Below are 12,424 nucleotides of genomic sequence, written 5' to 3' on the forward strand. Positions count from 1 at the left end.
TGCCCCTCCTCAACTTGCACTGTCTCTGTCTCTGTCGAATAAATAAATTAAAAAAAAAAATCTGTACCAGTGTTGCCACTTCAGCTCCTTTTGGATATTGTATGCACACTATCTTTTTCTCTTTTTTACTTCAGTATACTGTCTTTGAACCTAGGTTGTGTCTCTTACAGACAGTATGTAGTTCTATCATATTTTAAAAATCTATTCTTTCAAGTTTTTCATTTTGGAGTCTTTAATCATATTTGTATTTCATGTAATTACTGAGAAGTTAGAATTTATGTCTGCATTTTGCCATTTGTTTTCTTTATGTCTTATGTTTTGTTTTTTTTTTTTATTCCTAGGGCTACAAACTTTTGTGTTATGTAGGTGTTTTTTAGTATATCGTTTTAATTCCCTTGTTTCTTTGTGTTTCTCATAATTTTCCCATATAGTTTCGTTTACTGTGTTTTCAGTTATTTTCCTAGTGGTTTTCTTGGAGATTATAATTAGTACCTTAACTTGAAACAGTTTTGTTTGGAGTATCATCAACTTAATTCCAGTGCTGTCTTAAAGTTTTACTCCAATATAGCTTTAATCCTCAACCCTCTTCTGTGCTATTATTGTCAAGCAAGTTATATTTTTACATGTTATAAACCCATCAACACAGTTTTATAATTACTGCTTTATGCAGTTGTTTTAAAAAATCAGCTGACAGAGCGGGAGGCTGTGCACCTGGGTGGCTCAGTTGGATAAGTGTCCAACTCTTGATTTTGGCTCGGGTCATGATCTCCTGGTTCATGAGATTGAGCCTCGTGTCAGCTTCTGCACATCTCCCACTCATGCTTGCTGTCTCTCTTAAAATAAATAAAACTTAAGAATGAATGAATGAGGGCCTCTGGATGGCTCAGTCGGTTAAATGTCTGATTTTAGTGATGTGGCAGATTACGGTGAGGACTATGATGTATCATGACATCCTGCTTTTTAGCTGTTGGGAGGGAAGCAGATGACACATGAGCCAGCATAAAACACAGTTAAGGGTAGAGATTTGTGGATCGATTGGATTTTTGTTTGCAGATAAGGTCGCACAGGAGGAGTCAGTAGAGTTTCCAAAATAGTTTTGCCTAAGAACTTTTAAATCATGTATTTACTTTGCCTTGTTCCCAGAAGTATTTGAGGCAGTCTTAAAAATCTTACAGTTGTGTTATTGACCAGAAAAGAATAAAAAATATTACCATGTGGAATCGATAGTAACAGTATTGGATTGAATAGAGAGGTTAACCATATTGGAGTCTTATCCCAAGAGTTGTGGTGGTTGAATCATTTACTCCATATTGAACTCCACAAACTTGTACCTTCTAAAAAGGGTATTTTTAGAGTTAGGTCTCTGTTCTCTGTAATGACCCTTTTCAGTTTCTTGCTCAGTCACTGAGAGTAAAATTGATCTTTACTTTGACTACATCTTTAGCACTCATTATTTTCAGTTGACAAGTTTCAGAGTCATTCAGCACTCTTTTAGTTAGTGGCAGTTGCAAGGATTGGGCTCAGTCTGTTTTGACAGTGTGTATGACGTGTTTCATCACAGGATGTGTTGTATTTGCATCAGCAGAGCTAAGAGCCTCTTTTTTAATGTGTTTTATTGATCCTGTTCTCAGGTTCATCAAAGCATATAAGAAGTTTGGTCTCCCTCTTGAACGGTAAGCTCCTTATCCACCTGTTTTTCATTTTTATTATGTAGCAGGGTTTTTTTTGGGGGGGGGGGGGAGGCACTACTTTCCATTTAGTACTAACGCTAAGAACATTTATTTTCCTGGAAACATTTTTTAACAAATATTAGCGTGTTGTGTGATTGTACACAGCCTTTTGGGGAGGGACGACAGAGATGACCATCTGAAGAGAGATTTTGCTGGAATGGAAGATGTAGCAAGTACATTCAAAACTGTAATGCAAAGAAATAATTTCCAGAAGCGATGCTCACATAATTCCATTTGAAAGAATATATGTAGTAACTATTTGCATCCTAGTTCTTATTCAGTAATGTAAATTTGTGATTTTGTAGTCTTCTTCTTCTTAATAGGGTGTCATGAGGATTAAATGCAAATAGCTTGAGACCTTTCCAGTTGTAACTTACTAAAGGTTGACTGTCATTACTATTTCATTATTTTACGTGCATTCTGAAAATGAACTCAGAAGTTGGATTTCAGCAAGACTCTTTCAACCTAGTTTAGTACTTTGTCCAGAATTAGCAATATATCCTATAAATAATAGTACTGATTTGAAGGGAATACCAGATTCCTTTCTCTTATTCCTGATAAACTTCTGGAGTAGTAGAACATTACAAGCCTGTGTGTTTTTTGTCCTGTTTGGAGAGGAAGCAGTGACGTGTAGCAGTAGCAGCAGTGAAACCAAGAAAGTCAGGTGCACCTTCCCAGGATTGTTGCTGATCCTCCAGGTCAGAATGCTGGTCTTTGAGCCTGGTACCATAAAAATCATCAGGGTCTGGGAAAGTGTGTCTAGCTCCTTTGGGCAGACTGATTTTTAGACGTTAACGTATTTGCATGCTTCATGTGAGATCAGTGAAACATACTGTAGCAGTAACTGTACTTTGCTTCTAGGAATATTGTAATGAATGAGAGTAGGGCTGGAGAAAGGATTGTGAGCTTGTCCAAAGCAGCAGAGTAGTGCAGTTTTTGGCACTTGACCTGCTACCATTGTCAGACAGCCCATCTAGTTAGTAAAGGAAGCCGACTCCTTTCCCCTGTGTTTTTTGAAATTACTTTGTTTTGTGAACTACTCCAAGGCACAGTTCTTAATGATGGAATGCGTACATTAGCCCTGAGTCACTGTTGGAGGGCTCTTGGTGGAGCCTTGACACAACCAGTGAGGAAAGGAGAGAAAGATGTCTTTGCAGGAGCAAGCATATAGGGGACCAGGTGGTAGCTCATGTGACATTAGAACAGTGGCCACAGGGCCTTGATGTTGTCCCCATATCTGTCCTTCCTCAGGCTGGAGTGCATAGCCCGCGATGCAGAACTGGTAGATAAGTCCGTAGCGGATCTGAAACGCCTGGGTGAGCTGATTCACAACAGCTGTGTATCAGCAATGCAGGAGTATGAAGAACAGCTGAAAGAAAATGCCAGCGAGGGTAAGTCAGCAAGTCCCTGCCCATGGTTCTCCTGGACCTGGCACTTGGGAATGGGAATTGTGCTAAGGGGCTGGTTTTTGAAGAACAGACTTCTATCCCATGCATCCCTAATCCTTTGAGGTGTGTATTCTGACCTTCCTTTCTGTGAGCTCAGTGTTGTGAGATCCCAGAGCTCAACTCACAAACGAAGTTGATTTGCAGAAGGTGGAGGTAATGAACAGCGTGAGTGCTTTCTTCTGATGTTGCTCCAGAAACCTTAGATTTGTGTTAACGCTCTAAAACCCTGAGTGGGCAGAGCTGACTGTATACATCTGTATTTCAGCTACAAATGAGGACCTTGTTGACAACGATCATCTCTAATTATCTGGGATATACAAACATGAGTTGTGTTGTGGCAGACTTAAAGGGATTAGAGAATTGGAATAAATAAAATAGGAGATGAATATTGTAAACATTTCTGTTACAGCGAGATTTTCGTGGCACTAGAATTTGTTACAGTTATGCGTGACAAGTTATACCCTGTCAATGGTCTCATTTGCTGAGAGTAACGGTGCCAGCCTCAGAGGTTAGAACGATTACTGCGTAATCCCATACCTGAAAAGTGCCTATTAGCATGTTGTCTGGCTTGCAGTGTTAGCTAAGATCAGTGAAGAGGTATTTGTGCTTTAGATTTTTTTAAGGGCATTATCGAAAGTAGTAGAATTTTAAAATATCTTCAGTCAGATGGGGCGCCTGGGTGGCTCAGTCAGTTAAGTGTCCAGTTTCGGCTCAAGTCATGATCTGATGGTTCGTGAGTTTGAGCCCCCTGTCAGGCTCTGTGCTGACAGCTCAGAGCCTGGAGCCTGCTTCAGATTCTGTGTCTCCCTCTCTCTGTGCCCCACCTCCACATGTGTGCATGTGTTCACACACGCTCTCTCTCTCTCTCTCTCAAAAATAAATATTAAAAAAATTAAAATATCTTCAGTAGAGTCAAAAATTTCTTTAGATGTCTTTTCCTTTTTTGTGAAAGAAACTTAAGTGGTTTGGACAGTGATCCCAGTTCGTGTTTTTATAGCACTCAGAATACACCCAAGAATAAACTTTAAGTTTACAGTGTTTTCTTTTTTCATTGTAATTGTTGTGAATAAATTTTACATTCACAGGGTTCAAAATTTAAAAACGGGTACCCTGTTTCTTGTATCTTTCTAGAAATAAGAAAATACATATTACAAAAAATGAATAGATGATATTTTCCCCCTTATTCCCACAAAAATGCAGCACATGTTCTGTACCTTGCTATTCCTATCTCCCAGTATATTTTGGTGAGATTTCCTTGTAACAGTTCCCTGCCTCCCACATCCCTCTTTTTTGATTCATGTTCTCATTCTGGCTCCGGTTAATTGCTTCCTCCTGCCATTGGGTAACTTGTTCCCCCTATCTGTATTTGCCATGAACTCTGGGTTCAGGATGACATTTCTCATTCAGATGTAAGATTGTCGATAACTCTTTCCTTAAGCGGGAAATTTTTGTTCCTAAAAAAGCTAACATAATTATGTATTTGTCTTATCCTACATTGGACACATTTCTGAATATTGATACCAGTCTTACTCCTCAAAGTTTGATTTCTTTGCTTTTTTTCATCCCACTGGCTCTGGGCGGTCAAAATACTGTGTTTTAAAATTATTTGAAGTTCTTCTTTTCTCTCTGCTGTTAGTTCACCCACTTAATAGCGCAACCCCTTTAAGTTTCATTTATTTTCAACTTTCAGGGGTTGCTTTTCTCATGTTGACTTAACTCTCATTTACATGGTCCAAAGCTCCAAAACTCTGAAACAAGTTTCATTTAGAGAATCTTACTTTCATCCCAGCCCCCAGTCCTGCTTTCTTCTTCCCCCATAGGTCGGTGTTTCTAATAATACTTTAGGGTTTATCTTTTTACTGTTTCTCTGTAAGAATTTCAGTGTGTGTGTGTGTTTCCCCTGTTGTGTTCCTCGTATTTTCACGTGCGGAGATCACTCCTTCCTTTTGCAATTGCAGTGCTCCGCCATGTAGTAAATGTTAGTTCGGACTTCATTGTTCCCGAGCAACAAATATTTGGGTTGTTTTTAGTCTTTGGCCATTTTAAAGAAAGCCACAGTGAATTTGTAGTCTAATGGATATGCTGTTTCGTATCTCTGCCAGCGTATCTTTTGGATTGGTTTCTGGAAGGGGTTTGCTGGGTCCTGGGGAAGTATGACTTGGTTGGAATTTGCTAAATTCTCCTCCAACCGTCTGGTACCATTTATACTGCCACCAGCAATGGATATTGGTGGTGTTTACAGGCCTCACAAACAGGATATTGTCAAATGGTTGGGTTTTTGCCAAGATGATAGGTGAGAAATGGTGTCTTGTTTTTCTTTTAATGAGTAAGGTTTTTCTAAGAGCCATTTGTGAACCACCCATTTTCTACTTTGTTTTCTTTTGAGCTGTTGGTCTTAATTTTTAGGATCTCTTTTTCTGATGGAAGTTCCTGGTTTTCCCCTATAGTTTGTAATGTGTCTTTTTACTTTGCTTATGGCATTTTAAGAAAACTTAAATTTTTTATATAATCAAATGTATCAGTCTTTTTACCTTACTGTGTTTAGGTTTTGAGTCCGTTAAAAACATTTCCTCTACTCCCAGAATAAAAAGGAATTCACTGTGACTTTTTCTCCTCTTGTATGATTTCATTTACTTTTATATCTCTGACCCACTTGGACTTACCCAATTTTATTTATTTTTTGTATGGTTACTGTATATCTCAATACAATTAAAAATGATTCATCTTTTTCCCACTGCCTGATTTTTATTCTTTTTAAGACTTGCATAATCTGTTACTGATATACCATATGTTAAGGGACATTCAGCTGTATAATCTTTTGCTTTACAGTGTTGTGGTAGATAATTGTGTATGCTTTCCATTTTGCACCATTCTCTCCCACCAAGCATTGAATGAGGGTGTTGGTCTCTTGGTCTCACCAACATAATTTTCTCAAATTTTTGAATTTTTCAACATGATAGGTCAGAAATGGTGGGGCGCCTGGGTGGCTCAGTCGGTTGAGCGGCCGACTTCGACTCAGGTCAAGATCTCGCGGTCCGAGAGTTCGAGCCCCGCGTCGGGCTCTGAGCTGTCAGCTCAGAGCCTGGAGCCTGCTTCCGATTCTGTGTCTCCCTCTCTCTCTGCCCCTCCCCCGTTCATGCTCTGTCTCTCTCTGTCTTAAAAATAAAAAAATAAACGTTAAAAAAAAAAAATTAAAAAAAAAAAGAAATGGTATGCATATGTATTTAATTTGCATTTTTCTTCTTGTGAGTGAGGTTGAGTATTTTTCAAATGTTTAGGAATCATTTGTATTTGCTTCTCTGTGAGTTGTCTCTGTCCTTTGCCCGTATTTCTGTTGTAATCCTTTTATTTTAAGGTGGGGAAACTGATACTCAGGTTAATAACTAGAAGTGAGAATGAGAAAAGGGAAGGGAGGAAGGGGTACTATGTGCAGATTTGGGAATAAATCCAGATTTCTGAGTTTTAGAGAAGTGCCTTTCCCACTTCCTCACATTCTGTTCCAACTCTCTTCTGTATTGGGAATAGCATTTGCAAGTGAATTCTAGTGGGTTACAGAAGAGTATCTAAATAATGGTTTATAATCATAGCATCATTTCATCAACTTGAATGTTAACAAAAAAGAAATCTTTTTTTCAGGCTCTGAGCCATTTTTTTCTTTCATAGACAAGTGTCATCATCTTGTGCTGGACTATGACTAGATTTGACTGGGTTTCATCTTTAATTCTAAGATTATTTTAATCTGGCACTAGGGCTAAAGAAGTCTTTCCATGACACCTTATGTTCATCATTTCAGTTGGTATTAACTTGATCTACTTTTTTCATGGAGAAGATCATCTTTGTAACACTGGAGTTTCCTTGAGGCTCCTAGGTGGCTCAGTCGGTTAAGTGTCCTACTCTTGATGTGGGCTCAGGTCATGGTCTCTCAGTTTGTGAGCTTGGGATTCTTCCTCTCCTTCTCTTTCTGCCCCTCCCCTGCTTGCACTCTCTTTGTCTGTCTGTCTGTCTGTCTCTCTCTCTCAAAATAAATAACATAAAAAAAATTTCAAGTTTTCTTGAATTGTTAAGAGGATAGTTAGAAAACGAAAGAAATCAGTATTACTATTCATCCTTCCAAATCTTCTTTTTTACTTTTAATTTTATAACCAAAGTATAAAACAAACAGGAAAGTTAAAAGAGAATTATAAATACCAGTGGATTAAAAAAAAATCCTAAATCTTAAAAATCTGAATTATTTGGAGGCTACTTTATAAACATTAATTGAGAAACTTTTGATTTTAGATTATATCTTTGAACTATAACAATAAGCCACAGATCAATTTCTAGTGAATAAGAGTTGGAACTCCAGCAAATTCTCACTTAACTGATGTCAAATTGGTGTTCTTCAGGGAAAGGACCAGGGAAAAAGAGAGGCCCAACAATCAAAATATCTGGGGTTCAGGTTAATGTGAAATCCATTATACAACATGAGGAAGAGTTTGAGATGCTGCATAAATCTATCCCCGTGGACCCTGAAGAAAAAAAAAAGTGAGTCTATCCTGTGCACACTCATGAGTGGTTGTGTTGTAAGAAAGTGGATTTGGGGTTAAGTCATGGATTGTCAGGTCATGCTTTCACTGTCTTTTGTAAAATGCATCAGGATACTTTGTGTCCCAAATTTGAAAGGGCCCCCCTCTCATGTCCTCCTGTTTTTGAAATCCCTCTAGATACTGCTTAACCTGTCGAGTGAAAGCTGCACATTTCGATGTCGAGTGGGGGGTAGAGGATGATTCACGTTTACTCCTGGGAATTTATGAGCATGGCTATGGAAACTGGGAGTTAATTAAAACGGATCCAGAGCTTAAGTTAACTGACAAAGTAAGTAAATCTGTGATGCTGGAGATTTCCAGATTTGTTGAATAATACATATTTTTTGATAACTTATTTTTAACTATTTTCTGGGGGGTGGGGGATCAAATTCGAAATTAGTACAGTAGTAAATTCCTGGGATTTCTTTGTTTTGGGGAATATTACCATCTTTGGTGGACTGGGGCACTGTTACATAGATGAAGATAATAGCCAGGTGAGATTTTGGGGAAATCACAGGAGAAATCTTAAAATTCTAATTCTTCTTGAAGGTACATCAAATGTCATTGCAACAAATACCAGGGTAAGATTATTAGCAATACAAGGATTCTTCGGCCTTAATTGTTGGCCGCTTGTTTAAAACTGTATTTGAAGCAGTCGTATTTCCATTCTGCACACAGAGTGAGCCACACCTTGGTGTTTTTTGTAATGGGATTAAACCTTGGCTGTACGTCTCCCACAAAATCGAGCCTCCCACCCTACCCATTGCAGTCAGGCTACCAGACAGTGAGGCCGTGCTCAGAGCTGTAAGCAGGGAAAGCTGACTGGCTCAAACTTTAGTAGGACGCGCTCCACGTTGTGCTCCTGGCAGGGCTTTTCCTGGCACGTCAAACAATGCTCATCCCACGTGTGGTGTTCTGAGAGGGTGACAGCACCCTGCCATAAGCACTGAGACCAAATCCAGTCTGGCCCGAGAGGTCCCACCGTGGTAGCAGGGACGGACCACGTCCTGGCATAGCTCAGTGCTCTCCGGCAATGCTCTAAGAAGCATTTTCAATCTAAAACGAAGCTTTAACCTAGCTCCAGGGATTCCCTGCTCCTGGAAGGAGGAAATCCACGACGGCTGGGATGCTCTAGCAGATGAAGCCAACAAGCCCCTCCTACCTGAGTTGTTCTACCCTGTTAACAGCACAGGTAGGAGCCAGTGGGAGAGCTGGATTTCTCCATCCCATTTTGTAAAACGAGAACGGCTCATGAGGGATTTTCAGTGACCGGGAGCCATGGACGTGAGATAGGATCTGAGGTTTTATCTGTATTTCGGGTGGTTGGGGAGGGAAAGGACTGCTCAGTTCTTTGTTGTTTCTGTGTATCTGGATCCACTAACCGGGACATGGGTGGTGGCGGGTGCTTCTCTTCCTTTCCTGTTGAAGATTCTGCCCGTGGAGACGGATAAAAAGCCGCAGGGGAAGCAGCTGCAGACCCGGGCGGACTACTTGCTGAAGCTGCTCAGGAAGAGTCTGGAGAAGAAGGGGGCTGTGACGGGCGGGGAAGAGGTGAGTGGGGCAGCCGACCGGGCATCCTTCAGCGGGCCGAGGCTCCAACCCTGCAGAATTAGGTAGGAGAAGGGATGCTTGCCCTCTCCAGGAGGTACATTCCATAGTCAGGTGTTGCTTTTGAGGGTGCAATAATGATGTTTTGGTTGGTAATAATAGAAAAGTTCATTCGGTAATTGACCTAAACATCTTGGCACCTTTCTTACAAGCCCACTGTCCTCCAGTATTGCCTCAAAATAGTCCTCACCTCTCCCAGCCCCACTCCAGACATATGCTTTTACTGTTTCTTTATGCTGCTTCCTCAATTTTGGAACAGGGTGCCGGTTGTTGTATGAGTACCACCAGGTTTACCTGGTGTAGCTAACTCTGGGCTGCTCGAATGATGGGTCCCGTAGGTCTAATGGATGGTTAGTGGATTCGGTGGATTCAGAAACTGGCCTTCAGTTAGGACTGCCTTACCTGCAGAATACCAGGTGAAGAATACCAGCAGAGTTGCCAGTGAACTCATCTAAACCTTAATCTGCTTTTATTTTCCCAATTTTTCATTTCAAATGAGAATCACAGTGAGGAGGAGAGAGGTTACATTTGGTACTAGCAGCCTTTGTGGGTGCTGGTTCCTAGTCCTCTGAGAGCTCTGCCGTTTGCATTCGTTTCCCTGTATTATAAACAAAACAAATTTTATATAAAGTCACATTTCATTTCTGATCATTTTTAATATTATAGTGTCATAAGTAGTGCCATTCTCCAGATAGCGTGTTGAGTATGAAGTGTACATTAGGTTCTGGAGGGACAGATTAAGTCATGTTTATACTTGTAGATTTCTGAACCATGTTGGAGTGGATCCATACTTTAACCTTTTTCCTAATATTTAGATAGAGTGTACTTCTCGATTTTCAAATGTCACTGTTATGTCTCACATTAAATTTATTGGTATTTTTGTGCATAAAGGTGCTTTTCCTTCTTCTGTATTCTATCTTTAGTGTGAATTCCAAATACTGGAATCCATAGGTTCAAGGATGTGGAGGCTTTTATGTGGCATAGGGACCTGTATAGGGCCTACACGACTGTTCTCCTTTTTTTTCCCCCAGGTAGAATAAGTTGCATGCTTTGAATTGCCTTTGAATCTTCTCGTTTGAATTGTATGACTGCTCCTGCTCTGAAGAGTCCTAATGTTACCTGGTCATGCTTTTTAAGGGACTTGATTTGTGGTTTTAACATCATTTTCTCTCTCTTCCAGGCCAAATTAAAGAAGCGGAAGCCTCGAGTAAAGAAAGAAAACAAAGAGCCCAGGCTGAAAGATGAGCATGGGATTGAGTTTTCATCACCTAGACACTCAGACAATCCATCGGAAGAGGGAGAAGTAAAGGTATGCGGCTGGATTTCAGTTGACAGTTTGCTTGTAGGCTACATTTATTTTGCCAACTGGTATATATAAAACCATTCAAGATGTGTTTGGTTTATATGCAGAGTCAATAAAGTGAAAATAGAATCTATATGTCTTTGCTTAACCCGTGAGAGGGGAATCGGTTCATTTAAGTCGGCCATTGCAGAGTCCTAGATAGTGGAAGTAAATGAAGGGACCCGTGCAAGGTGAAGTAATAAATGGCACATGACACCAAGCCTTGCGGTGAGAAAGGTTAGGGAGTGGTAGGGACTGTGGCTCACCAGGGGCCTTGTGCCTGATGCTGAGGGGCAGCGGCTCTGCTGTTCAGTGCGTCGTGGGCTAACAGAACGCTTCTGTGGGTCAGGTTTGGCCCGGGGCCTGGCAGCTTGTGAGACCTCTGGCCTGAGCAAACTGAAAAATTGGTAGCATTTGGTGTGTTGTTTCAGGGAGTAACAACTTTATGGGATTTTATGTCGTTTCCCTTTGGGTGTGATGGTACTTTGAGATTAGCTCCAAGAGGATCAGCAGTGAGTGCAGAAAGTGGCATGGGTTTGTCATGCATACGCGAATTCAAAAACTAGCAACCTTGCCAGTTACTAGGTGGCGGGTATATAACATCTCTGGGCCTCAGTTTTTTCTGTCTGTAAAATGGGAATGATAATGCCTCTGGTTGAAGGGTTGCTGTGAGAATTAGAGAGATGTGAGTCAAGAGCATCTGCGGCTCCAGGCCTAACTGGTTATTTATCATTGGGGAGTTTAGAGTTGTGTGAGTGCATGCATTAAGGCTGTAAGCGTGAAAACAAGCTTCCAAGTGTAGATGTAGTGATGAACCAATGCAGACGGTTGCTCCTCTCTCTAGAAAGTAGGCGAGTAGATACAAAGTTTGTGGCTAAAGCTCATAGCCCTGTTTGTTTTCTAGGATGATGGCTTAGAAAAAAGTCCAATGAAAAAGAAACAGAAGAAGAAAGAGAACAAGGAGAACAAGGAGAAACAAATGAGTTCTAGGAAAGACAAAGAAGGGGACAAGGAGAGGAAGAAGTCAAAAGATAAGAAAGAGAAGGTATCAGTGTCCTTCTACTTACTGAGATACCCACAGCCTCTGAAATTTCTTCTAGGATTTAGAATGGGGTTTGAGGGTCCGGAAATCATCGTCTCTTTATGGGCACATCTAAGAAGGAAGGGTGGGGTTGTCAGGGGGATGCTCGCACCTCCTCTTACAGAGAGGGGAATGTGCAGTTTGGGTTTTTTTTTTTTTTTTTTTTTTAAATATAGAAGGCCTTTGATCTCTCATAACATTTCAGAGGGGAAGTTTTGAATGACATAGGACAGGTGAGAGAAATCTGCATTCACAGGTAATGACTTGAAATATGTTCTTACGTTCATGGTAGAAGAATATAATCCATAGATGAATTTGAATATTTGACGGGTTTAGGAGTTGAACCAAATATATCCAATGAAGTGTTTAGAGTAGAAATGGATGAAAAACGCTGCTATTCTAGAACCTTTGCTTTGGGAGTTTTAAGAAGTTAATTCTAAACCACAGACTTCTGGTAGAGTGTTGCTTGTATGCTTGCTGACTTCTGATGAAATTATTTTGTAATTCACTCTTAATCATTAAAACATACAAACAAATATCTACTATAATTCCATCATCCAGTGATCTCTGTAGTAGATTTCTTGATGAGTCCCTTTTGAACTTTTGTTTTATACGGATGAGTATAAAATGAAGATCAACTCAGACTCTTT

At 40.3% G+C, this 12,424-nt stretch overlaps 1 protein-coding gene across 5 annotated transcripts in view; it reads left to right on the forward strand.

Moving 5' to 3' along the window:
* Nucleotides 1–12,424, forward strand: part of CHD2 (chromodomain helicase DNA binding protein 2) — a 122,789-nt gene that overhangs the window by 84,793 nt on the left and 25,572 nt on the right. For 4 of the 5 annotated variants that reach the window (XM_007078247.3, XM_042988131.1, XM_042988133.1 and 1 more), the window contains 7 exons: nt 1,632–1,673; nt 2,982–3,121; nt 7,564–7,702; nt 7,882–8,032; nt 9,172–9,294; nt 10,532–10,660; nt 11,598–11,738. In XM_007078247.3, coding sequence (XP_007078309.2) covers nt 1,632–1,673; nt 2,982–3,121; nt 7,564–7,702; nt 7,882–8,032; nt 9,172–9,294; nt 10,532–10,660; nt 11,598–11,738 — 865 coding nt within the window. The remainder of the gene's footprint in view (nt 1–1,631; nt 1,674–2,981; nt 3,122–7,563; nt 7,703–7,881; nt 8,033–9,171; nt 9,295–10,531; nt 10,661–11,597; nt 11,739–12,424) is intronic. The other variant, XM_042988132.1, reaches the window with a different exon arrangement.

The sequence above is a fragment of the Panthera tigris genome, chromosome B3 (genome assembly GCF_018350195.1).
Source record: "Panthera tigris isolate Pti1 chromosome B3, P.tigris_Pti1_mat1.1, whole genome shotgun sequence".
Classification (NCBI taxonomy): domain Eukaryota; kingdom Metazoa; phylum Chordata; class Mammalia; order Carnivora; family Felidae; genus Panthera; species Panthera tigris.